This window comes from Pelodiscus sinensis, chromosome 4 (genome assembly GCF_052426305.1).
Source record: "Pelodiscus sinensis isolate ZL-2025 chromosome 4, ASM5242630v1, whole genome shotgun sequence".
Lineage (NCBI taxonomy): Eukaryota > Metazoa > Chordata > Testudines > Trionychidae > Pelodiscus > Pelodiscus sinensis.
In genome coordinates, this window is record NC_143055.1 from 30,349,042 (window position 1) to 30,376,609 (window position 27,568).

Here is a 27,568-nt window from a genome sequence, read left to right on the forward strand (position 1 = left end):
AAAGCTTATGTCTTACTGATTCTATGTATGCTACTTGTGTGATGTTTGTATGTAGAGTTATGAATATGGACTCTGTGCTGGTACTGTGAATGTTCTCTGTCTGAGACAGAGCAATGGCCTGGACTGCCAGCTGTAAGGAAGGAATGTCCAATGAATGACTATGCTAACTAGCACAGCCCCATGGCTCTCAAGGTAGCCAATACATACCTGAGGAATGCATCTGGAAACCTGCAACCAATCAGGGCATAATGGGTGCCAGCATGTGAAACACAGACAGGTCACTTGATCATGTGACCCACTCTGGCTTGGGAGACACCAGGAATGGATATAAAAATGCCATGAGGTGGACTCCATCTTGTCTGTAATCTTGCTACTGATCCCAGATGCAGCCGTGTGAGGGACAGAAAGCTGGGAAAGATTGATGACCCATCCTGACATAGGATGTTCACAAGAGACTTTTAAAATAGCAGTTTGTAACATCTCTGCTAAGAGCCTGCGTCCAGAACTTGGTGATTGGTGCATGTAATGTATTCTCATTAACAATCTTACTCACAACTTTTTCTTTCTTTTGCTAATAAACCTTTAGATTTTAGATTCTAAAGGGATTGGCACAGCATGATTTTGTGGGTAAAATCTAAAGTATAAATTGACTGGGAACCTGTGACTGGTTCTTTGGGTCCAGGAGAACCCATTCGGGGTAGGTGAAATTGAGTTCTATAACCCCTCACCTGTGTGTAAGGCCCAGGACTGATTGTGACACAGGGAAAGCTGGAGTATCTGAGGGGTTTTGCTCATGAGGCTTCCTGCTGGCCAGATTGGTAGCTGAAGTGGTCGGTATGACTGGTTTGTGACCTGTTTGGGAAAGATCTCCAGTCGAGGGCTGTAGGTAGCCCTGGTTTTGAACAATTTGCCCTGAGCGGACACCCTGAGCGGTGCCCAGACCCGGCCCAATCTGTCACATAGCTATTTAAATCTTAAATTTTACAGTGTTATGGTCCTGACTGAACAAGGTACTGAGGGGTGGTTGAAAGATTATAGTAACAGGGATTGCAATTCTGCTACCCTTACTGCTGTTCTGCTACTAGAGGCAGTGCCGCCTTCAGAGCTGGGCAGCTGGGGAGCAGTGGGCAGGATCCCAGCTCAAAAGGCAGAGCTACCACCAGTTACAGCACAGTATAGTAAAATGAGGGGCGACCCCACCTGACTGACAACACACACAAGTAAGGATGGTATGGTATGCTATTGTTACCCTTACTTCTCTGATGCTGCCTGCAGAACTGAGCCCTCAGTCAGCAGCTACCATTCTCTAGCCACCTCAGTCTGAAGGCAGTGCAGAACTAAGGGTATCAATCTGTGATCCCCCAGATAATCTTGAAACCTTCCTACAACATCCAAACATTGGTCTCCCTCCACCCATAAAATCTGAATAGTACAGGGTAAAAAATACACAAAAGACCAGATGTCATAGACAAGACCAGATTTCACAGTCCACAACACATTTTTCATGGCTGTGAATTTGGTAGGGCTCTAAACATGGGTAGCTCTCTTCTTATACACATCACCACCTTCTCCCAGTAGGAGTTCTAGGAAAGGCTTGCAGTGTATCACTGGAGCAGCAAAGATTCCTATAACAGAAAGAAACTAGCAGCTCTGCCAAGGAACCTTTGGCAGAGGACCGCAGATTATCTGCAGGACTCCCAGGAGATCTCTGTGCATTACAAAACTTTTCTGCAGGCTGGAGCCCTCCAATGCGTATGTGAAGCAGATGCAAACAATACCTTGTGTTGTTAATTTCAATTCCTTCTCTCATGTGCGCCATGTAACCTCATGTAGCTCAAAGAAAAAGGAGTACTCACTGGAGCTCCCATTTCCTGCTTCAGGCATGCCAGAGCCAGAGTACTGGAACTGAACAGATCTCCCAGAGTCAAAAGAAGTCCTGGAATACCACACCTCTGGATAAGCCTGTTTCCTGTCCCCATCCTCCTTCAACTCTATCTCCTCACCCACCATTTCATCCATGGGGTGAACTCTTCTGTCCACTGCCTCCAGTTCCCCCAAAGTATCCATGGGATTCCTAGCAGTGGGTGTGGATCCGCCATGTGGATGGTGTGTAGCTCCTTGTAGAAGCAGCATAAAATCTCTCTGCCACTCACTGAAGTGCTTTTATTGTGGCAGCATATCAGGAGAGTTAAATTGACAGGAGGTGTTTACACCTCAACTGTTGTGTTGATGAACCTGCATTTTGTCAACAAAACTGCAGTGTAGACCAGGCCTACCGTTAAAGCAGCACCATGTTTGTGTTCAAACAAACCCCAACTCTATTAATACTAGCCAATTAGCCCGTCATAAGATGGGATTTTCAAGTCTCTCCTCCACGTCAGCTTTCTCTCCTGAGCCTCCGGTCTCGCGCTCAGTCTCTCTCTCTCTCTCTCCTCTTCCTACTGCCTCTCCTCCACCCCCCTCAGCTCTCCTCCACCTCCTGCCTCTCTCTTTGTCTCTCTCTCTCTCTCTCTCTCTTCTCCTCCCCCTCCTGCCCCTCACGCAGAGGACCGTGAAGCCCAAACGGCCATTTGGGCTCCACACTCCCCGTGCTGCATGGGGAGCACGGAGCCCAAACAGTCGCTTGCGCCACTTGCTCCCATGCGGCAGCCTGGCTGAGTGGTGCAGAAGTCAGCCAAGTGCCACAGCGGAAGGCGAAGGGGGGCAGTGACGTTCACGGCCGGGGGCGGGGCCTGGAGCCACTGTCACGCTGCACGGCACCGCCCCGCCCCCCTTCGCCTCATTGCACGAGGAATAACAGGTAGTTCAAACTAGGGCTTTATTTAGAACACCCATTTCACTGCCGCATGTAGACGCGGGCAGTTACTTCGGGCTTGTATATTTAAAAAATGGTGCCCGGCCGGTAAGATGCAAATCAAGCGTGGGATATTTAAATCCTGGGCTTGATTTGCAATTCCGAATGCCTATATTTGCAGCCCTAGTTCGAATTAGGCTGCAAGTGTAGACATACCCTAGGAGTTTCCTCAGCAAGCTGTTATCCTACCTATCCCCACCAGCTTCCTTTTCTCATATGGTCCATTGCTAGATTTCTTCTCACTACACAGCTTTTCCTGGTAACTCTGTTGTCTCTGCCACTGGCTACCCTTAAAGCTCTCAGAAGGTCTGGCTCCTCTGGGTAGGTCTACATGGTGGGCTAAAGTTGAGTTAAGATGGCTTTATTGATAAAAAGTAAAGACTCACTTCAGTTTACGTATGAATTCTCTATATAACTATTAATGATCTCAGTAAAAATATTCAGGGACCTTAAGAGAAGCACTTCCAAATTCTGTATAAATACATTGTAAGCTCCGAGGGAAGGAAAAGAAAAACAACTCCCTTGCTATAGAAAAAAGAATAAAAGAGAGGGAGCAAGATACTTAGGGTCAGCTCCTCTGGTGGTGTTTTGATCCACACTAGCAGAGTGTTGCCTAGCTACTGCCTTTGAGAGAGTATGATTAAGGAAATATATGTTTGCCCAGATATTTCCTTTCTTCAATAGCAAGGTACAGATTTTCAAAGGATTTCCCTGACTTTTAAAAATTCCTTCACCAAAAGTCTGCTCTTACGTTATGAGTGTGTCAGTGTCTGACTAAGCCAAGCACAATTCTTTCACATAAATTAAGATAGAATATTCCTCCCTAGAACCTATAGTCGCCACAGGCCCCATCTCTGTATTAAAGATGAGGGCAGCTGCAACCTATTTATTTCATGTTATGTACACAGCATACACAAGTATTACATAAAAACCATGAACATTCTTTCTGGAAGATGGCAACATAACCCCACTTTATCTTTAATTCAGAATGATAACACACATGAACCCAAAAAACAGAAAGAGGGAAAAGGCTGCTCCCTAAGACAGAGAGATACAACTCACTTGACCTTGATTTTAGGTGGCTCTTTCCAGGTTGCCTGTCTGTTGGCTGAGGCAGATGACCCAGATCATATAGCTTCCATCAGAGCCCCTAACTTGCAAGCAGCACCAGGAAATCCTTCACATTTAAAGTACAAGGTTGACAATTTTGGTTTGATGCATTACTGGAGGCTTCTTGAGGGCTCCAGGACCATCCTTGAAGACTGACAAGCCAATTTTAAAGTGATTGCTTTTTAATTTACATTGCTTTATGTTCTTAAATATTCTTAATTAACAATTCATTGAAAGCTGTTACCTGTAGAAGAACTCCAGTCTGTTTATCAAATTTTCCCCAAACCTACTCTAACAGTATTTAAAATTAGGAAATATTTTTTTAAAAAAGGAGAATGAGAAGAATATGTTTCTACAAGGGTTTTGATAATTTGTGGAGTTTTTCTGGAATACTGTACTGTATTCTGTGATAATTATTTGGAGACAGATTTTAAAGGAGATATTTAGGTATCTTAAGTGAATGATAGGCTCGTAGTGGAATTTTCAAAGTGCCTAAGTGACTACCTTTTAAAAATCTGGCCCTTTGTAGCTAAATATTAACACACAGAAATGACTTCCCACTATGGATAATGTGGCAAGTAAGTTCTCTTTCTCTCTTTGTACTTACAACTGCTTACTGAGATGCAACAACTCACATATTTGAAGTATAATAATGGTCTTGCCTCTGGGATGAACACTGCTCAGTAGTTGTTGGAAAGATATGGAGAAAAGGAATATAAAGGGCTCGTGTCAGTGCAGAGCATGGAAATAATGCCTTGCATTCTCTCTTTTATTAATGAAAAAAGGGTTACTGCATCTCTATGCGGAAAATTCACCTGTACACATCTACTTTAAAACCTAATTTGAACTGAAATGTTAGAAAAGGAAGTGGAAATAATTATGATCTAAATAAAAAAAATTCTATTTCCCGTATGTTAACTACTTAGAAGAGCTTTGTAAGATGGAAATGAATGTGGCAGCCTGGAAGTTGCTTGTGACAGAATACTGGCCAGGTATTCTGTACACAAGTGATGGTAGTGGGGAGCGAAGTCCTGATCAGATGCGCATCTGAAGCTCCTGGTAGGCTGGCAGCAGAACCTTGGACTCTGATTCCATAGTTTTTTAGTCCAGTTCTTATAGGAATTTCTTCCTATGCCAGTCTATGGAAATTACTGCATCATGCTGATGTCTCCAGGGTGGCTGCCAGGTGCTCGTCAGTGATCTCATCCGGTGGACCTCCAGTACTTGGTTTTCTCCACTTGACACCTTTTGGTTGCACTGGCACCGGACGCCTTCTTCAGCCCTTTGTTGCTGTATTCTCAGGCTGGCACCTCTCAGAACCATTCATTCATCGTCCAAGCACTCTCTCATACATTCATACAGTATTTTGTATAATAATAAAAAGTTGTAGTTACAAAAGTTTCTGGGTGGTATTGCTTAAAACATTCTCTGAGTGCTGAGTAAAGTTACAATGTTTTAAAGAGAACAGGCGTCAATTATGTAACAATGCCCTTAGTCAATTATAGGGCTTGGCTCCCATAGCAGAGTTAATGGCTTGACAATGCATTGTTACAATGTATCTCTGCAATGTCAATTTCAAGCAGCCCCTTGCACAAGCTTGAGCATGCCCTGGAGCACAGAGGGGGGGCTGTTTCTGGCTACATAGGATTATATTCTAAAGGGGCAATAATAATAATAAATCTAAACATTTAACAATCTTAACAAATAATAATAATAAGAAGAAGAATTAATAATAAATCTAAACACTTAAAGTTGTGGGGAACAAATTATGGGGAGTCACTTTCAATACATTAATATGTTAACCCTACAAATGTATTGGATACAGTAAGTGCTGGAGGATTTATGGGGATATTGGAGATTAAGTACATAGGCAGGAATTTCCCCCAAGATCAATAGCCTATGTGAGATAGTTAGAAAGCATTTTAGAAGCATCACAAGAGAGCAACTGGAAGAGGATTTATTGTTTGCTGTGATATTCCATTTAGAGTAAGAAGAGAACACTTGGGACGATCCTCAAATTTTTACTTTTTCTTCCACTCATTATCAGCAATACATATATTGATATTGCCTAGGCCAGGTCAAATCTGATGCCCTATACCTTAAAGGCAGTAGCAAAAATGGACTATTTCATATTTGGGGGAATGGCAAAATTAACTCAAAGATACTTGTGAGAAATAATCATAAAATCAAGGGGAAAGGTGTAGCTTTGTTCCTAAGATGCCAGGCTCCAGTCTGTCCTTCAGCAGGCTCTCTGGCATTCATATGAAACCTTACTGAAGTCAATGGCCAATCTGAAGTCAGCAAAGCACTGGGGCTTTAAACTGCATCTCTAGGATGCGCTGAGAAAGTAGGCTAGGGGTGGCCAACCTGCAGCTCATGAGCAGCATGTGGTTCTTCTCCCCAAAAAGTGTGGCTCATGAAACTGCTCCTGCACCCTCCAACGGACCCTGCTCCACCCCACCTCCCCACTCCTCTGTGCTCACTGAGGCAGGGATTCAAAGTGGCTCCTAAGATGGCGGTTGTCTACGGAAGCCTTATATGGCCAAAAAGCCTAAGCTTCTGGTGCAGCTCTTCGCATTTTTTCCGCTGCTGTTTTGGCTCTCTTTGTCAAATGGATTAGCCACCCATGAAGTTGATATTGCAAACTCTGAAATGATGTCCCTTTTCACAATTACGATGAATATAAATACTGCTTCTTGCATTTGTCAGGAGACTGGAGATTAGAGAGATTGTCAAAATAAAAAACTCATGAACAGCTATCCCCATATTGACTGGGTACACGTCAACTCAGGACAGGATGCAGAGATAAAATTTCTTGATACCTTAAATGACTGCTGCTTGGAGCAGCTGGTTCTGGAAACCACAAGGGGAGAGGCAATTCTTGATTTAGTCCTAAGTGAAGTGCAGGATCTGGCCCAAGAGGTACATATAACTGGATCCCTTGGAAATAGTGACCATAATGTAATAAAATTTAACATCTCTGTGGTGGGAAAAATACCTCAGCAGCCCAACACTATGGCATTTAATTTTAGAAAGGGGGACTACACAAAAATGAGGTTAGTTAAACAGAAATTAAAAGGTACAGTGACAAAAGTAAAAACCCTGCAAGCTGCATGGGAACTTTTCAAAGACACCATAATAAAGTCCCAACTTAATGTATACCCCAAATTAAAAAACACAGTAAGAGAATTAAAAAAGTTCCACTGTGGGCTAACAACCAAGTGAAAGAAGCAGTGAGAGATAAAAAAGGTGTTGTTAAAAAGTGGAAGTTAAAGCCTAGTGAGGAAAATAGAAAGGAACATAAACTCTGTCAAATTAAGTGTAAAAATAAAATAAGAAAAGCGAAAAATGAGTTTGAAGAACAGCTAGCCAAAAACTCAAGAAATAAGAGCAAAAAGTTTTTTAAGTACATCAGAAGCAGGAAGCCGGCTAAACAACCAGTGGGGCCCACTGGATGATTGAGATGCCAAAGGAGCACTTCAAAGATGATAAAGTCATTGTGGAGAAACTAAATGAATTCTTTGCTTTGGTTTTCATGGCTGAGGATGTTAGGGAGATTCTCAAACCTGACCCATTTTTTTTAGCTGACAAATCTGAGGAATTATCCCAGACTGAGGTGTCACTAGAGACGATTTTGGAACAAATTGATAAACTTAACAATAACAAGTCACCAGGACCAGATGGCATTCATCCAAGAGTTGATGCGGTGCCACTGTAGATTGCCGCTGCGCAGTCAGTCCCTTTTCAAGCACCTCTGGCAGTGCTGATTGCTCTCGGTGAGCTGAACGCTTAAAGGCGTTCAGAACCGGTGCCGATGACGATCGGCTTGGAGGTGCGGGCATCACAGACAGTGCCCCGTGTGGCGTTTCTTGGTGCCCTATCCCTACAGACGTACCCGGCTTGTGTCCCTGACTGGTCCGGGACAATGAAGTGCCTGGAAGAGAGCGTGACGGAGACACTCTCTTTCTCTTTGACCCCATCACCGCGGGCGATCGCGATCTCCTTTTCTGCCCTGCGGGGGTTTCTGACACCTGGTCATTAGAAGGCTGTAAAGCCTTATCACACAGCAGGAGTTTCAATCTCATGTCTCTCTCCCTGCGTGCTCTAGGTGTCAATTTCACGCAATAGGCGCATTTCTGTGGTACGTGCGACTCTCCTAGGCATCTGATACAGGTTGCATGCCCGTCAGATGCCGGCATCTCTTCCTTACATTGCGCATAGCGTTTAAACCCGGGTGAGCCGGGCATGATGTTAACCACTTAACTATATACAAGTAAACTAATAACTTTTTCTTCTTTTTTTTAAACTAACAGTTGAACTACTAACTAACTAACTATACTAGAATACCAACTGTGTATAATAAGTTTTTCTCTCTCCTTTTTTTTTTTTTTTAGAACAGCTTTTCTCGGAGGAGATAAACGGTGCTCCGCCAGCAACCACAGGCGGTTGAGAGGAACCAACGAGGGGGGGGCCGGACCGTTGCAAAGGTGAAAACGCCGCATGCTGTTCTCAGGCATGCGTGGTCCGGCCCGGCTATGGCTCTGGAAATCTCCGACTAGCGGCGCTGGGTCGGGACCCGACACCTTGAGTGGAGCACCCACGGGGACCACTCGAAGAAGAATGTTAAGTTTTCAGAATGGAGAGAGGTAACTAGTGGCATCCCCCAACGGTTCGTACTGGGACCAATTCTATTTCATCTATTTATAAACCATCTGGACAAAGGAGTAAACAGTGAGGTGGCAAAATTTGCAGATGATACTAAACTGCTCAATATATTTAAGACCAATGCAGATTCTAAAGAGCTTCAAAAAGAAAACTGATTGGGCAACAAAATAGAAAATTAATTTTAATGTTGATAAATGTAAAGTAATGCACATTGGAAAAAATAATCCCAACTATACATACAAAATGATGGGGACTAATTTAGCTATAACTACTCAAGAGAGAGATCTTGGAGTCATTGTGGATAGTTCTCTGAAAATATCCACTCAATATGCAGCTGCAGTCAAAAAAGCAAACAGAATATTAAGAAACATTAAAAAGGGGGTAGAGAATAAGACAGAGAATATCTTATTGCCTCTATATAAATCAATCGTACTCCCACATCTTGAATATTGCATACAGATGTGGTCGCCTCATCTCAAAAAAGGTGTATTGGCATTGGAAAAGGTTCAGAAAAGGGTAACAAAAAAGATAATTGTTTGCAACGGGTGTCATGTGAAGAGAGTTTAGAAAGACTAGGACTTTTCAGCTTAGAAAAAAAGGAGACTAAGGGGGGATATGATTAAGGTCTATAAAATCATGACTGGTGTGGAAAAAGTGAATAAGGAAAAGTTATTTTCTTGTTCCCACAACATAAGAACTAGGGGTCACCACATGAAATTAATAGGTAGCAGGTTTAAAACAAATAAAAGGAAGTTTTTCTTCACTCAGTGCACAGTCAACCTGTGGAACTCCTTGCCAGAGGATGTGGTGAAGACTATGACTTCAACAGGGTTCAAAAAGGAACTGGATACATTCATGGAAGTTAGGTCCATCAATACTTATTAGCCAGGATGGGTAGGAATGGTGTCCCTAGTTAGCCTCTATTTTTCAGAGGCTGGAAATGGATGACAGGAGAGGGATCACTTGATGATTACCTGTTCTGTTTACTCTCTCTAGGGCATCTGGAATTGGCCACTGTTAGAAGACAGGATACTGAGCTAGATGGACCTTTGGTCTGACCAATATGGCTGTTCAGCTGACAATTATGTTTGCATATAAGAACTGAATACTTTGATACACTTTACTAACCTCTCTGGGATTTCATATAAGTGATAAATTTCCCAGGCAGAGTATGTGAAATGTGACATGAAACTTTCTCTAAATAGTGGAAGTGAGAAAGACAAAATGGGTAATGTAATATCTTTTCATGGATCAACTTCTGTTGCTGAGACAGACAAGCTTTCGAGTCACACAGCTCTTCTTCAAATAGATACAACTACAACAATGAGAATTATGAATCTCATTCTCTATGCCTGTGAGATGGACAAGAAGGTGCAACAGAATGGCAAACATGGCTCATGAGGGCCACAAGGTCTGGCTCTATCACCTGAGCCCAAGGCCCATCACCAAAATCCAAGGTCATTTACATCAAGGAACTTTTCATTTTATTCTCTTAACCACATTGGATACCAGCTGCAAGTTGTGATTAGTAAGCCACACTATACCAATATCTCAGTTAGGAACCATGTGCATTCCTACTTAACCCCCTGGGGCTTGCAGTTACTGAAAGAAGAGTAAAAGATTCCATGGTTCTCTGCCAATTTGGCCACTGGGGGAGGAAATTTCTTCCTAAACAGGTGATTGGTAGATCTGTGCACAGATATGGATATGGATCTTCATGGATACAAATTGGTATCTGCTGAGCCACAAGGGCTCTCCTGGGAACTGCACAGGTGAAAGGAGAAGAATTTGGGGCTGCTGTTCTGAGGAGTCAGTGCCCCACACTAGCAACTCCTCCTGACCATGCGTCTGTACCACTCCAGCCCTTATGCAGCTGTATATCTAGGGTCTTATATCTTTATGCAATTTGTCTTGTTTTGAGAACAAACATGAGCAGATTTGGTTGTGCATGGTATGAACATGAGAAAGCACAGAATGCACAACTAAAGGAAATATTGCTCTAACTGGAAATACATCAGCAAACAGATGAGCTATGTCTTTTCCACAGACTGAGTTAAGGTAAAGCCATGGTACCCTGTCAAGGCTGTTCCCCATTCTGGCATGACAAATTTAGAAGTGGGGGCCCGCAAGAACACCCCAAAACTTTGTCTCTACAGGCTTTGGTACCAAACTCCCCCCCCCCCCCCCCACCACAAATCCTAATACCCAGATTTTGGAGAAGTCCACTGCCACCACCCAAGTAACTCCAAGAAAAATCAGGGAAGAGATCACTTGGGACACCTCCTCCCTAAGGTTAAACTCTCCCCTGCCCCAACCTCCATTTTGCTTGGAGTAGGGAAAAACAGAGGGGATCCACAGACAGACCTTCCAAGACACAAAAATCAACCAGTACCGGTAAATTTAAAAAAAACCTTTTATTATTAAAACCAAAACTACAGTTGCAAGCATAATAAAGTGTCTAGATAAAAAGGGTCACTAATTTGATATACTCAGAGGAATTCCCTGGGCTCAAGACTTCAGTTATGAAAGAGAAAAAAACACCCTTAACAATTCAGACATCAGTTCCAAATTCCCAAACCATGAAAACAACAAATCCAGATGGACTATCTAAACTTTGCCCTACTTACACATTGTAAGAAGTCTTTTCTTGGAGAGAGACAGGCCTCCCATCTCCTTTAGTCTTGGAAGAAACCACTCTGCTTTTCAGACAAAGGAGAGAAAGATAAAGACTCCTTTGTCTCAGTTTGAAATTCCTACCTGCATTGTTATTGGCTGACCAAATACCTGGCTAAGGACAGAGTTAACCCCTTAGTCACCAGGTGCTGGTCAGCAGTCCTGATTATGACATACCCTCACTGTAGTGCGTGCCCCCTGAGGGGTGCAAAGGAATATCCAGAGAGCACAGCAGGCCTGGGCCAATCCCCAGGGGATGATGGGTGCATGCCACCTAGTCTCATTCTGCCACTGGTTCTGCTCCAGCCCCGGCACTAGTCCCAGCCACCAAGACACTGAAAATTCAGTTATGCCCAATAATCTGCAGTGAGAAGTGGGTGTGGGAAGAGCAGCAGTACACTTTTATAGTACAATAATATTTCATACAATCTATCAATTCATTTGCTTGTTTTGGAGGGAATTTGGGCTCTCAATTTTCCACATGGGTTGTGTAGAATCTCACTATCACAGACAGAAATATGTTGTAAATTATTTATACTACAGTGTACAGGAAAGCTCAGGACACATAGTATAATTCACTACAGTTGCAACCTGTGTTAGAGGATTACATGAACATGCAATGCCTTAAGGAAGCTAGGCTAATGAGTGCTGTAGCAATTCCTAAGTCAGATGCTATTTTTTTCTGATTGTAATGTCTCAACTGTAGCAGCTTTAATGCTGCTTGAATGAATGCATGTTTGAGAAGTTCAATTTATAAAGTCACTGAAAATGGTACTTATGTATAGTATACAAAACTAAAAGCTAGACTGAGAAAAGCGTTATTGAGACTAAAACCCGTTGTTGCCATTTCTGTTATACATTTAATGGCTCATTTACTTTTAAGTTATATAACTTTTCATCACTTCTTACAGTACAGGCAAAATGTAAGACATTTCAGATAAAAACATTAAATAAGGGGACTTGAAATAGTAGCTTGAATTTGGTCTGAATTTATTTTGTAAATCAACATTTATTTGCCAGTTATTAAAAGTTGTCTGTTTTTCTGAAAACATAGTGCAGTTGGCTAGGACCAATAAAATGCCATGATGGATGAACAGCAGAATAATAGAGGAAGTTAAAGGCAAAAGGGCATCATTTTAAAAATTCAAAGTCAAACCCTACCTAGGAAAATAAAAAGGAACATAAATTATAGCAAGTCAGATGTGAAAATATAAGAAGACTGGCCAAGAAAAAAAAGTGAAGATCAGCTAACTAACACTAACTGCAAAAAATATTGTTGTTATTTTAAACTATTGTAGTGCAATCTCTATCATGAAAGTACAACTTACAAATGTAGATTTGTTGTTACATAACTGCACTCAAACAAAACAATGTAACACTTTAGAGCCTACAAGTCTACTCAGTCCTACTTCTTAGTCAGCCATTGATAAGAGAAACAGGTTTATTTACTTTTATGGGAGATAATGCTGCCACCTTCTTATTAACATGTCACCTGAAAGTGAGCATAGGTGTTCCCATAGGGCTGAGCGCAGGGCAGTTGGGCTGGATCAAAGAGGAGAGGCTGCCTGGTTAGCTGGCCATGGTGTTCATCCCAGGTGCACCCTTCTCTGCAGGAGGGGGGAGTCGGCCCCAGAGGAGGCACACACTGGGGGCTTCCCTGCTCCGCGGGAGGGAGGAGTTGGTCCTAGAGAAGGTGCCTGCTGGGGCTTCCCTGCTCCGCGGGGGGAAGGGGGAAGAGTCCTGGGAGGAGGTGGGTGCACGAGACTCCCAGCTCCCACTGGTACTCTGTCCCCTGCTGCAGAATCCTGTCCCCTGCACCCACCCTAGAACCCTGTCCCTTGCCCCCACTGCCACCCTGTCCCCTGCCCCAGCACCCACTAACACCTTTCCCAGTACCACGTCCCCTGCTCCCACCAGCACAATTGGGGCCACATTAGTGAGGCCCCAACTGACTTTTCTGTGGGTCAGTGACCCCTGACTCAAAATAGGTTCCCTGCCCTTCTCATAAACAAAGACAATGAAGAAACATTTTGTGTCTGACATAGTCTTTTATTTAAAAATGAAGCCTGGCCAACAAACCCTCAATTGGGGTCAAGCCCCCATCTGGCTACAGCATTGTAACACTCCTGCACCCCCTGAGACCACAGATATGAGCCTATCATACACTGGAACCCCCTTCCCTGAGCCCCTCACATACCCCAACCCAAATTCCTGCACCCTCACATCCACAAGCCTGTGACTTGCTTAGTAGTCCAACTCTCCATCTAACCCCAACACTTCCCAGCCTGGAGCTCCCTCCCCAAGCCAGCGTCCCTTTCTCCTGCATCCAAATTTCACCTCCTCCTGCATCCAAATTTCCTCCCAGAACTTGTGCTTCTCACCCCTTCCCAGACCCAAATCCCTCAGTCCTACCCCAGAGCCCATACATCCTATCTCAACCCAGTGAGGGTACAGCTAGACTGCTGGAGTTTTTTCAGGATTCCAGAGATATCCCAGAAAAACTCTTCCGCATCCAGGGATGTGTTTGTTCTTCCATTTTTTTAGTAGAAGAGCAAACATGCTCTTTCGGTAACCCCTATATTCCTCATTCTACGAGGAATAAGGGGGCTGCCAAAAGAAGGGTTTTTTTCTGACAATTGGTCCAGTCTAGACAAGCCAAATGTTGGGAAAACCTCTTCCTATAGAAGAATTGGAAAAAAAAAAGTGGCAGTGTAGAGTGTATAAGGGCTAGGGATAGCAAGTGATAGAGAGGAGGAGAATAGAGAGGGTGGGGCTTCAAGGAAGGGGTGGGGCAGTAGGTCTTTGCTTGTTCTCAGATTTAAAATGTGATCTTGAGTGTAAAAAGTTTGGAGACCACTGTTCTAGTACATCAAATGCATACGACTCCATTATGAAATATTTAAAATAAAATTATTCATCTTCAAACAGCCAAACTGATGTTCTTTTACATCAGTTGCAGATAGTTATTAATAACTACTGCTAACACTATCTGATATGTATATTGCACCTTTCATTCCAAAGGCTTTTCTATGCTTTACAAACTACAAACATACAGCTAGCCTCAGCTCCTTCCATGCAAAAAAGGTGTAGAGCAGGAAAAAATGCACTTAGCTGAAAGTACAAAAGCTATGCCATAATTTCCCTCATTATGAGTGAAATCAGTAGTGATTCTATTTACAAGTAAGGAACATGGGATCCAACCCCACCCCCAAGATTAAGGAGGGGGATGAACCATTGGCCCCAGTCTGTAAGCTAGGGTATGGGACAACAAAAGAAAACACAGGAATGGCAGTGAGGTCAAATGTTAAAAATGAGGGAGCCAGAAAGGGGCACTGAGCAGAACCTGACTGTGTCCACTGCTCTTCAAAGATGTCTAAGACATTAGAGGACACTGCCTCGAGGAAGTCTGTCCAGAGACATGATCAAATACGGTACTCTCTACTGTCAGAATGACCTCCTTTCTAGCTTCCTTCTCCTCATGTGATGGATGGCCTTCTTTGCCAGCAACAGGAGAAAGTTGGGAAAGGAAGTCCTGTTCATTCATGGTGCCATGATGGAGTACACATGAATTACAAGTTGTGAGAAAACATTCAGCCAGAATCTCTTAGGCTCTGGAGGAGCTGGAAGCATGGCTGCAACCCCAATACAGGCAGTCCCCGACTTACACGGATCTGACTTATGTCGGATCCGCACTTACGAACGGGGCTTTCTCGCCCCGGAGGTCGGGGCGAGAAAGCCCCATTCGTAAGCTGCTCCAGTGCCCCTGGCCTGCTGGAGACCGTCTCCAGCAGACCAGGGGCACCGGGCGGGTTCCCACGCTTCTGAGGCTTTGCCAGAGCAAAGCCTCAGAGGCGCGGGGAACCGCCGCTGCTGCTGCTTCAGTCTGGGTGCCTGTGGTCTGCTGGGGACGGTCCCCAGCAGACCACAGGCACCCGGACTGAAGCCGCAGCCGTGGGGGGGTCCCGCGCCTCTGAGGCTTTGCCAGAGCAAAGCCTCAGAGGCGCGGGGAACCGCCGCTGCTGCCGCTTCAGTCTGGGTGCCTGTGGTCTGCTGGGGACGGTCCCCAGCAGACCACAGGCACCCGGACTGAAGCCGCAGCCGCGGGGGGGTCCCTCGCCTCTGAGGCTTTGCCAGAGCAAAGCCTCAGAGGCGCGGCACCCCGCTGCCGCTGCGGCTCTGCTCCCCGTGTCCCCGGTCTGCTGGGGGGGGCGCAGCTAGTGTGCTCCCCCCCCAGCAGACCAGGCTTTTGTTTTGTACTCTGGGGCAGAGCAGCTGGGGCGCTGCCGATTGGTCCTGTAGCGCCCACTCTGGGCACTACTGGACCAACCCGGCAGCACCCCAGCTGCTCTGCCCCAGGTCCTGATTCAGCCGCTGCTGGTCAGTTTCAGCAGCGGCTGAATCAGGACGCCTGGGGCAGAGCAGATGGGGTGCTGCTGGGTTGGTCCAGTAGCACCGAGGAGCGGCGCTACTGGAGCAACCCAGCAGCACCCCAGCTGCTCTGCCCCAGGCGTCCCCAAGTCAGCTTCTGCTGAAACTGACCAGCGCTGACTACAGGAAGCCCCAGGCAGAGTTGCTCTGCCCCGGGCTTCCTGGAATCAGCTGCTGATCAGTTTCAGCAGCAGCTGACTTGGGGACGCCTGGGGTTCTTAAGTTGATTCTGTATGTAAGTCAGAACTGGCGGTCAGTTTCAGCAGTGTCTGAATCTGGACGCCAGTTCCGACTTACATACAGATTCAACTTAAGAACAAACCTACAGTCCCTATCTTGTACGTAACCCGGGGACTGCCTGTATACAAAACATGTATTCCCCCACCTCATCTCTAAGGTTGCCAGCCCTTCAAGATTAGCCTGGAGTCTTCTGGAATCAGCATCAAGCTCTCTGACTACTAAAAGCAGTCCTGGAGATTTTAATAGGACATGTTTAAAAAGGACATTACATCATATTGGAAATAAATCTCTTGGAATAGCTTTGGTCACAGTTGGCAACCCTGTATCAACTCTGAAACACTGACACTCTTAGGGTGGAAGGTGGCAGTTCTTTAACCACATATATCAATATTATACTTGAATTTCAGGTTAGAGATGGAGGTGAATACTATATCCAGTTGAAATTGAAGGGGGAATTTACTGTAATTTTCCAGACTGGAGCTTGGCCAGGGGAAAAGGGCCAGTCAAAGTAGCACCTTTTTAGTTAGTAAGCCAAAATCTGACCTACTTAGGTAGTTTTTCCAAAGAGAAGCAAAAACATTTTCACACGGCCTCACTCTAGCCTCTGAATGGCATGAAGGATGTTGCCTAATAAAATTCTGAGGTCATTTTTTGAAAAGTTGGCCCTTTTATGAAGCCTACTAGGGTACCATTTTTGTTGTGTTTATGTAATCTACCATTGCTTCATCAAGTATTTAAATAACAACATGGCAAAAAACTTAATCCTGAAATGATATCTGCACCGGCACAGCCCTAATAAGCATCTCACTGCAATGAAAAGTGCATAAGGGCTGCACCTTGTAATACTAAGAATTTAGACATATTTTTATGAGATTCAGGGATAAATCAGCTACATTGTAGCTAGGAAAAGTGGTAGCAGTGGCTAGAGGATGAATCCCGAAGGTAAAGAAGGCATTCCAACCTACCTTCCCAAGTTTGCAATTGTGGAATTATACAAAGGAGCTCTGAAAAGCCTCAGGGTATGTCTACACTACAAAGTTAATTCGAACTAACGGACGTTAGTTCGAATTAACTTTGATAGGCGCTACACTAGCGCTCTGCTAGTTCGAACTTAATTCGAACTAGCGGAGCGCTTAGTTCGAACTAGGTAAACCTCATTCCACAAGGACTAAGCCTAGTTCGAACTTACTAGTTCGAATTAAGGGGTCTGTAGCCCCTTAATTCGAACTAGTGGGAGGCTAGCCCTCCCCAGCTTTCCCTGGTGGCCACTCTGGCCAACACCAGGGAAACTCTATTGCCCCGCTCCCGGCCCCGGACCCCTTAAAGAGGCATGGGCTGGCTACGGTGCCCGTTCCAGGTGCAAGCCTGCCAGCACCCAGCTAGCAGACCTTGCACCTGGCATGGCTCGAGCCAGCCACCCGATGCTCCCCAGCCCTCCCCCTCTTCCCGGGACCAGGCTGGCGGCTCCCAGGAGCTTGCCCGGGACCGCAAGAGGCGGCACCCGCCTGGGCTAGTGCGGACATTGTGGACCTCGTCCACGACCTCCGCCCTAGACACAGGAAAGTGGCCATCTAGGGCAGGAGAGCTGCCAGCCTGGCCACCCAGCAGCAGGTGTGCATGAAATCAAGGTGTCCACTGAGACCCCGACCCTGAGCTTACAATGGCCATACTGGGTCAGACCAAAGGTCCATCTAGCCCAGTAGCCTGTCTGCTGACAGCGGCCAACCCTAGGGACCGTGGAGGGGATGGACCGAAGACAGTGACCAAGCCATTTGTCTCGTGCCATCCCTCTCCAGCCTTCCACAAACTTCGGGCAGGGACACCACTCCTACCCCCTGGCTAATACCACTCCATGGACCCAACCTCCATGACTTTATCTCACTTCTCTTTAAACTCTGTTCTAGTTCTAGCCTTCACAGCCTCCTGCAGCAAGGAGTTCCACAGGTTGACTCTTTGCTTTGTGAAGAACAACTTTCTGTTACTAGTTTGAAGCCTGCTACCCATTCCTTTCCTTTGGTGTCCTCTAGTCCTTCTATTATGGGAACTAATGAAGAACTTTTCTTTATGCACCCTCTCCACCCCACTCATGCTTTTATAGACCTCTATCATATCCCCCCTCCATCTCCTCTTTTCTAAGCTGAAAAGTCCCAGTCTCTTTAGCCTCTCTTCATATGGGACCTGTTCCAAACCCCTCATCATTGTAGTTGCCCTCCCCGCTCCCACCCTCTCTCTTCCCCTCTCCCACCTCCTTTTCCCAGTCTCCCCCAGTTTTGTTCAATAAAGAGAGATTCTATTTTTGAACACAATTGTCCTTTATTTTGTACATCAGGAAGGGGGGGTTAGGGAAGGGTAAGTGGAAGGAGGTGAGGGAGGAATGGGGTACAAGCCCCCGATGGGGAGGACTTGGCTGGCTCTGCGGGCTTCTGGGGGTGGAACCTCTCCTGCAGCCCCCCAATTGCCCCCTCTCCCCAGATGGCAGCCTGCGGCAAGTGCAGCCGGTCTGATGGCTGAGTGCTGTGATGTGCCCAGTGTGGGTACTCCGGGCAATCCAAGCCAGCACTGCCCCTTTATTTCAAAGGGGCAGTGCTGCACAAAGCCTCAGCGTTTCAAAGGGGCAGCGCCACATGGAGCCCAGGGTCAGCTCCTCGTGGAGCTGCTTTGAAATGCTGAGAAAGTTTCAGAGGGGCAGTGTCACACAGCTGATCCCGGGATCTTGGTAGTGGCTCCATGTGGCACTGCCACTTTGAAATACCCCCTGCTACCTGATAGAGGCAGCAAGGGGGGGGGGGAAAATCGACTAGTTGACTAAGCATTTGCTTATTGGATAGTTGACTGGTCCTTAACATCCTTACTCTGTATCAGATAAATCAGAGGCAGCAAGGCAGGGGAGAGGAAAGTGGGAGTAGGTGCTCATGGGAAGTCAGCTTTTAAGCCGGCTCCCTGCATGTTCTGGTTTCTGCAGAGCTGCCTCCCCCTTTTCCTGCTGTCTCCCACAGAGCTGGAGGCAGGGAGGGTGGAGGGGAAGGCAGGCAGCAGCCTCCTGCCCCCCCCCCACGCTACTGCCTCTGATAGAGGGGCAGCAGCATGAGGGGTAGGGGAGGGACAGGCAGGAGCCAATATATGCAGGGAGGTGGCTTTCAAGCGGGCTCCCTGTGTGTACCAGCTCCCGTGGAGCCACCTGCCCCTATGCTGCTGCCTCTGTATCAGAGGCAGTGGGTGGGGGTGAGGGTGGGGGACAGGCAGGAAAGGTGCTTGTGGGGAGCTGGCTTCCCATGAGCACTGGCTCCTGCCTGCTCCCCTGCATGTAAACATGTAATTGCTAAAAAAAATAATCCAGCAGTTACAACATTTACACAAATACACATTTGTTAACATCTCTATTCTAAGGCAGGGGTTGGCAATATATGTAGTAGAACCTCCACAGGTATGCATGATCACAGCTCTCATTGGCTGGGAATAGTGATCTGCAGCCAATAGGGTGCTGCAATCCCCGTACCTGTAGAAGCACAGATAATTACAGTGGTGTGGGGCCCACCAGGGGCTAACTCTGGCAGACCAGATCTGGTTCACAGGCCGATATTTATCCACAAGGCTCTTCATTGTTTTTGCAGATACTGACTCATATGGCTGCCCCCTCAGAGTGAAACATTGTTAGAGTTCCTATGAATTACAGGTGCTGTAAACCGTCAGTTTGCACTTTTAAAAATAAAAATAACAAGTGATACAATTACTACTGGTTTTCAAACTGAAAAGAACCAAGAATTTTAACATTAACTTTGAATGATATCCTTATTGATCAACTACTTCAGCAAATCCTATTGGGTGCGCCATGGAACAGTTCACTAAAGTAGGTGTAAGAGATTGTTGCTAGATTGAGTCTTCAGCCAGAGGTAAAGTGCACCAATGACAGTGACTGAGCTAGTAAGTAGAAAATAAGGACCAATGTAAATACTTCTTGTAATCACCTTTTGTGCTTGTGTAGTTGGGCAAAGGAGCAGCAATGTCAGGGGTAAATAAAAAATTAACATGATTAAAAAATTAACCTTACATGATGACTATACCTACTACTTACATGGGTTATGTTTGAGTGCCTCCCAAGTAATGAAATACTACAGATATGTGGATGAGTAGTTTAAGTTTACTGTACAATCAAAATGTTTATTCATGTGCAAAAATGTGCATTCATGTGTGTATATATAATAGGATAGAAATAACCATTATTTTACACATGCACAAACACAAAACACTTGTGTTTATCTGTGGGGACAGCATACATACAACACACACTCAGTATTTGCCATTATTTAGGGATGACTGAAGTCACAAGTAGCAAAATATAGCATCACTGCCCAGTGCACATATATTGTAAAGCTTTCCTACTGTTTTATAGTCATACCATATTTGTACATGTTGCAATTTAAACTGAAGCTAATACAGTACTTTTAATTAATAATGGAGGGAGTGGAGGTTATTAGGTAGATTAATGGACAATGTGCAGTCATGTCTCTATAGGTTGTGTCGATCTTGCATAATATGTAGAAGGAGAACACATAAACCTGTGCTGGAAGATTTTTTTTCCTTTCACTGACCCCAGGTGTAGAGGACAAGCTAAACCGCTGATTTATTTGTGTAGATTAATTGACAAGGTCTACTTAGAGATGTGAGAGAGTTCAGTGAGGTAGGTTACTACACGCTCACCAGAAGTGCCTATCCTTTGCTAATGTAATTGAATCCATTTTAATTTTCACAAAACACATATGACACATTAAGCTATGACAGCATATGCTATAAGCAGTAATACAACACGGCAAAGTCATTAGCTTTGGAGGCAATGTTACTTCAAAACCAGTGAAAGGCAAACAAACTGATCCTGAGGACTTAAGATAAAAGCTGCATAATATCCGCCCGTCTACCCGACGTAACTTTAGAGAGTTACTACTCCTCATTTTTTTAATTAGGGCATGCTGTGAGCGGGGGACTTGCGCGTTAGCCGCAGAGGCAATCTCCTGAGGCTGATTTGTAGCACCTTGGGGGAAAGCGATTTGAAATGAAGTTTCTGCACATAGATTATTTCCCCCCAGGTATAGTGAGATAAGCTAAAACTCTTTCCTCTCCTCTTGGGGTCATCGCCAGACCAAATTCCCAAGTACACTCCTCTCCCCCCCCCCCCCCCCAAACCCTCGCCGGAAAGGCGCTAAACAGCAAGATTTACCTTGGTGAGCTGGGCAATCTTCTTGCACATTTTCAGGTGGAGTTCTTGGTTGCATTCCCCTGTCGAGCTGCAGTGAGCGGCTCTAGCTTCATTGCAAGTCCCGGGCTGATGAATTTTGTTTATGCCAGAGGCCATCAGACATAAAATATTTTAATTTCTAAACCCAGAGGTGTGCGCTCTAAGTACGGCAATTCTAGCACCACTTGCCTCCCTCTTCCTTTCCCCGTGTGCTACGCATACACAGCCCAGTAGCACTAGAAGAACTTCAGCCCCTAACCAGGGCAGCCAGAGCAGCTACCCCCCCTCCTTTCTATGCAGATGTCCCGATGTTTCAGCAAAACATCCAGGCGAGGAGGCAGACAACATGTGCTCCTCCTGCTCGGGATTTTTTTTCTTGCTCTCCAAATGGTTGAGCTTCCGCCACGAGAAGATGCTAGTGGCTGGATGCTACCGATTCCCCAGAGGAGAGGCTGAGCCAGCCACGCAGCCATCAGCACAGACATTGCTGGAGCTCGTGAGGCGGTCTACAGATTAAATCCGCACCACTTTCTTGGGGATACCTACGGTTGGCAGGGAGTGCGGGCGGGTGCCTTTGGCATCTTGTTGAATGCTCTCTTTACTGCTCATTCTCATGATGCAGCAGCAAAGCGAAATACTTCAAGAATCTTGTCAGTTTCACTTTGTTCCTCCACTCCCACGTGGAATGGAGCAAAACCTTTCCAGCCAGGGAGCTTGTAAGAGGAGAGTTGAATAAGTTGAGGGAGGGGGAGCACACCCAAATAGTGGCTCTGCTTATAGAATTGATCAGTTTTCCTTTTGTGCACCAAGTGCAGAAACTCTTTACAGGCATGAAGGTTGCAGGGGAAGCACAGTGCTTAGGTTCCAGGTTCTAAGGCGCTGGAATATGGTTTAGTGTGGAACCAAATATGACTCTTTTGTCATTCCCAAAATACATGCAACTTTTTAAATTAAAATAAAAAATTAATTCAAAATTTAAAAAATGCATAATTACTCATGTAGCTTGAATACCTGCATGAACCTACATTTGACCAGTTATGTAGTAAACTTCAAAGAAATGTGAAAAGATGCAGCAGAAGTCCCATTAAATAAGTCTGTGAGTACAATGTTTCATTTATGCTACTATTAATCATGTCAATTATCAATAATATTAAGTTGTATATTTTCAGTCATGCAAATTGGCATCCTTATATTGACTCTTTGTTGGCCACTTGTTCTTAATTTTGATGTAGTTTGAAAAGGTTGCTGACCCCTTAGGTAAGGGGATGCTTCAAAAGCAATAGGAAGTATTTTTAAAAAAGGAAGGTAAGGAGAGGGAAGGAAAAAGAAAAATAGGGCAAAAGTGAGAAGAAAGGCAAGTAGAAGGGAAGAAGGAAGGATGAAAGGCAAGCAGGGAAAACTTGAAATAAAAATATTGCATTCAACCCAAAACAACAAGGTTAATTTGTTTTACTTCTTAATTTTGTATTGGGGTCAAACATCAATATTTAAAATTATCTGAAGCCCCTGCCGAAGCAACTCCCCCTCCCCCAAAACAAGAATTGTCACACAGCTCTAATTATGGGTTAAATGGGGGAGGACTCCAGGGCTTTGGGGCCGTATGCCTTTGGTATTTATCAAAACATAAATTTGTCACTAGTAGGTTGGTCTTGGTCTGATTCCAGATAAATACTAGATGGACTTTGCATGCAGTGCTGATCGCCATATTTGGGGTTGGGAAGGAATTTTCCTCCAGGGTAGATTGCAGAAGCCCTGGAGGTTTTTCGCTTTCCTCTGTAGCATAGGGCACGGATCACTTGCTGTAGGATTCTCTGCATCTTGGGGTCCTTAAACCATTTGAGGACTTCAATATCTAAGAGATATAGGTGAGAGGATTATTCTAGGAGAGGATGGGTGAGATTCTGGGGCCTACATTGTGCAGGGGGTCAGACTAGATGATCATAATGGTCCCTTCTGACCTTAAAGTCTATGGCTACGTCTAGACTGGCATGATTTTCTGCAAATGCTTTTAACGGAAAAGTTTTCCATTAAAAGCATTTTCGGAATAGAGTGTCTAGATTGGCAGGATGCTTTTCTGCTAAAGCACTTTTTGCGGAAAAGCGTCCGTGCCAATCTAGACGCGCTTTTCCGCAAAAAAGCCCTGATCGCCATTTTCGCAATTGGGGCTTTTTTGCGGAAAACAAATCTGGGCTGTCTATACTGGCCCTTTTGCGCAAAAGTTTTCCGCAAGAACACTGACAATTTTGCATGAGATCGTCAGTGCTTTTGCGGAAATTCAAGCGGCCAGTGTAGACAGCTGTCAAGTTTTTCCAGAAAAGTGGCTGATTTTTTGGAAACACTGGCCAGTCTAGACACAGCCTATGAGTTTGGTTTTGAGATGTCTTGATTTTTTTAAAGTAATTGAATTTTAGAAAGCATGTCAAGTTTTCTGATGAGGCAGAGCCCCACATATTTTCTTACTGATCCGGGAACTATAATCAGGGTAAGGAAAGGACAAAGCAAATATGTCATCACTGTATGTATTGCAAAAAAACAAAAAGAAACAAAAAAAACCCCACACACAACAACCCACCACGTGGGCTAGAACGATCATGGTTCAAATATATTCTAACATGGTTCAATCTGGTTTGTTAAAACAGAGCCTAACAGGGTGAAAAAACTGTTCCTTAGACTAGGATAGGTCTGCAGTTGGGCAAAAACATAGTTTTTACTCCTATAAAAACAGTTCAGGCAGAAAAAAATATTTAGGTACAGAAATGTTCTTTACATAAGAAAAATTCTCACTATCTATTTTTAACAAATTCTAAAGGACAGATTAAGGCCAGCAGGCCAGGGTCCTTTTTTTAAGTCCATGAGCGTCTTTATACTGAACTTAGTTGTACTACCAAGGGATATGTCTAGACTACATGGCTCTATTGCCAGATCCATGTAGATTAATTTACTAGACATACCCAAATGAAGCGGCGATTTAAATAATTGCCGCTTCATTTAAATTAAAATGGCTGCCGCGCTGAGCCGATCAGCTGTTTGTCGGCTCAGCGCGCTAGTCTGGATGCTCCGCAGTCGACATCAAAGGCATTTGTCGACCGCCCTGGTAAACCTCATCCCACGAGGCATAACGGGGCAGTCGACAAATGCCTTTGATGTCGACTGCGGAGCATCCAGACTAGCGCGCTGAGCCGACAAACAGCTGATCGGCTCAGCGCGGCAGCCATTTTAATTTAAATGAAGCAGCGATTATTTAAATCGCTGCTTCATTTGGATATGTCTAGTAAACTAATCTACATGGCTCTGGCAACAGAGCCATGTAGTCTAGACATACCCAAGATGTATAAAGTTACGTACATAATTTGTAAACATTTAAGAACATGCAAACATAAGCATGGCCATACTGGGTCAGACCAAAGGTCCATTTGAAAGATCCCGGTTTAAATTTGATAAAGTGTGAGAGCACATATAACCCTCCCATCTGTGTTATTATCTCCTGCTTGTTAAATATGCAGAGGACTTTTTCCACACGTTTATTTTATAAATAATTTTTAACTAAATAAAGTTCAACATTTATTCTGTTACACTTCAACATAACAATTCTAGTCTGTTTCTAAAAATTATGCATACTGTTGGTTGTTGCAAGCAGCATAATCTTTAGCGTATTAGAAAAATGTATTATAGCCTAGAAAATCATTGCTCAAGTTTCTAATTGGAAAAATTTTAGCCCACCCTTTTTGTTAGAGGGTGACCTTTTGCTCCAGTAGTGTAAGACAGAGCTCATATTGTGTAACCAGGCATACAGCTCAATTTCAAATTAGGCATTCTTATTACACTTGTATGTACAGAACAACTTTAACAGCGCTAAGGTTGCCAATTCTTCAGGAATATCCTGGAGTCTCCAAGAATTAAAGATTAATCTTTAATTAATAATGATGTCATGTAATGAACCTTCCAGGAATTCATTCAACCAAAGTTGGGAACTGTAAACTGTACATACTGTTTAATGTATATAGGTCCTGATCCAAATTTGACTGAAATCAACAGGTGTCTTTCCATTCATTTAAGTGAACTTTGGATTGGGCCCATGAATCCTGGCTACTTTTTTTGGGGAGGACGGGGGAGAGGAGGAGCATCAAAATACTGTATGGGCTTCCCTTTCAAAATATTTTTAAATGTTTTTTCTCCCTCTGCCAAAAAATAAAAATATATAAATATATAATAAAAAGAAGGGTTCAGAACAAAACCAAGAATAAGTAAACCTCCCTAGTACTTATCTGGATTTCTTGTACAATGATAACATACCAGTGACAAGATGGTCTGCTAACATAACAGCATTTTGTCATATTGCCCATTTATTCTGTATGAGTGACTCAGAGATCAGAAACACTCCTCCATAACAGGACATCTCTAAAAGACACTCTAAATCAATACTATCAGGATTGGCAAAGACTGGCAAAATTATTATAAAATGCTAGCCATCTTAAACTAGCCAAGTTTTGTGGTTCTGGCTAAAAGCTTCATGGAGTATTGTACCAATGTTTATTCAGGCTTTTATAACATGTATATCACATTTTAAGCCCTTTGTATTATTCAAACAAATATCAATATAATTTAAGTAATGGCTTGATCCAGAAGCCTCAAACCCTACTGCCTGACCAGTCCCATCAGCTCAACTGAGAGCTAAATCCACCAATGCACCTGTTCTAAAAACCTACATACCAAGATCATCCTCTCTTATATTTTCTAAGAATAACCGCTAATGAAAGACATAAATGTTTTAGATACCCACTTTAACAAATTAAGAAAAACATTTTCTCCATAACATTTACATTAATGTGTGTGTTTATGGTCTTGTATAATTTATGTATTGTGAAATATTTTAAGAGCTTTTTAGACAGGACAAAATACAAAGCCCAATTCTTTCATTAGTTTACATGGGTGCAAACCCATTAAAAGTAGTGAAATTTGTGCCTGTGTACCTGAGAACAAAGTTTGATTGAAAACCTATACAATATTGTTTTTACAGGTAGTTAATCCAATGCTACTGAAAACCTGAAGAGCAGTTAGGCTAGTCACTTTTGTCCATGAAATATTTTATATAATCAAATCATCAGTAAATTGGAATGCAGACTGCTCAGATCAGAGATCTTCCTCTTCTATCCTTGCTAGGATTTTAGGGTGCTTCTGCAATCAAAGTAATCATTGTCATAGCTGATCTTTTTTTAAATTCACTTTGTCATCAAAATATCTTTTTTGAACATGAAACACTCAAAGACTAATATCCTCATCTTACAGTGATCTGAATGCTCTGCAGAATTAAGGTAAGTCACCACGTTTGAAGACTGTTTCTCTTGGTAGGAAAAATCTGGACTTGTCAGTAGGGGACAGGTGCTTCAGTCTTCAAATTCTGGAGACCCAGCATAGTTGAGGGGAACAAAGGATCTGACGAGATACATTCCAAAGTATTGATAAGGATTGCTGGCTTTGCCGCATGTCTCCCTGACCTATTCCTCTTGAGAGCATGACTTCCTCAGAAACTGTGCTCCCATTCAGTTCACCTTTGCCCTAACCTGTCTCCCTCTACAGATATAGCTACCAAACTTTGTGCAGTGCCATGAGTGATATTTCATGCAACTTATCTAATTAGTTAATTTACATATTGGCATAACCATACATTTTCATTAAAATTGTGTTATTCAGTTTCAGTAGGAGTTATCCATTTAACAGTGCTAGTAAGTGCTGATATCTACAAGGTAGTGGTATGGCAATCTTGCCATACAGTCCTGCCAGCATGGTTCTAACCTATCCACTAGGGGTATCAAAGATAGTTCACTGTCTCCACAGTCCATATGACTCTTGGCTTCTCTGCTGAGTCTGCCACTCAGGTTACAAACATTTCTCATGTAGGAACTAGATCTGAGGCCCCCCAAACTTAAGGATGTTAAATTTAGATTGATCGGTTGATCAAATAGTCAATGTAATTTACATCGACTATTTGATTAGGGTGCCTCCATATTTGAGACAGAGTCCCCTGCTGGACCCGCATTCCCGGTGGCACTTTGCTTTTGAAATGTACAAGAGCCCTCCCGAGGCTCTTATACAGTTCAAAAGCAGGGATCGCAGGGACAGCAGGGGACTGTTTGAATGCCCAGCTCGCCCCAGGCTCCCCACAGCACTTCTACTTTTGAAATGTAGCAAGAGTTCTGCTACATTTCAAAGGCAGAAGTGCCACCAGTCTCCCACTGCACCTCTGCCCCTTCTCCCCACGAAGATGGTGCTAGGGGGAACCGGCTTTTAAGCTGGCTCCCCCCAGCACTGGATCCTGCTCCCCCCCGCCTTGCTGCATCTCTCTGATAGAGGCATCAAGAGTGTGGGGT

The 27,568-nt window shown here is 44.2% G+C and overlaps 1 protein-coding gene across 1 annotated transcript in view; it reads right to left on the reverse strand.

The window, feature by feature from the left end:
- FAM184B (family with sequence similarity 184 member B) overlaps nt 1-21,895 on the reverse strand; it is an 88,347-nt gene extending 66,452 nt beyond the window's left edge. Inside the window, exon 1 of the mRNA XM_089777835.1 lies at nt 21,183-21,895. Within this exon, the coding sequence (XP_089633961.1) occupies nt 21,183-21,317 (135 nt within the window). The 5' untranslated portion in view covers nt 21,318-21,895. The remainder of the gene's footprint in view (nt 1-21,182) is intronic.
- Nucleotides 21,896-27,568: the final 5,673 nt, after the last annotated feature.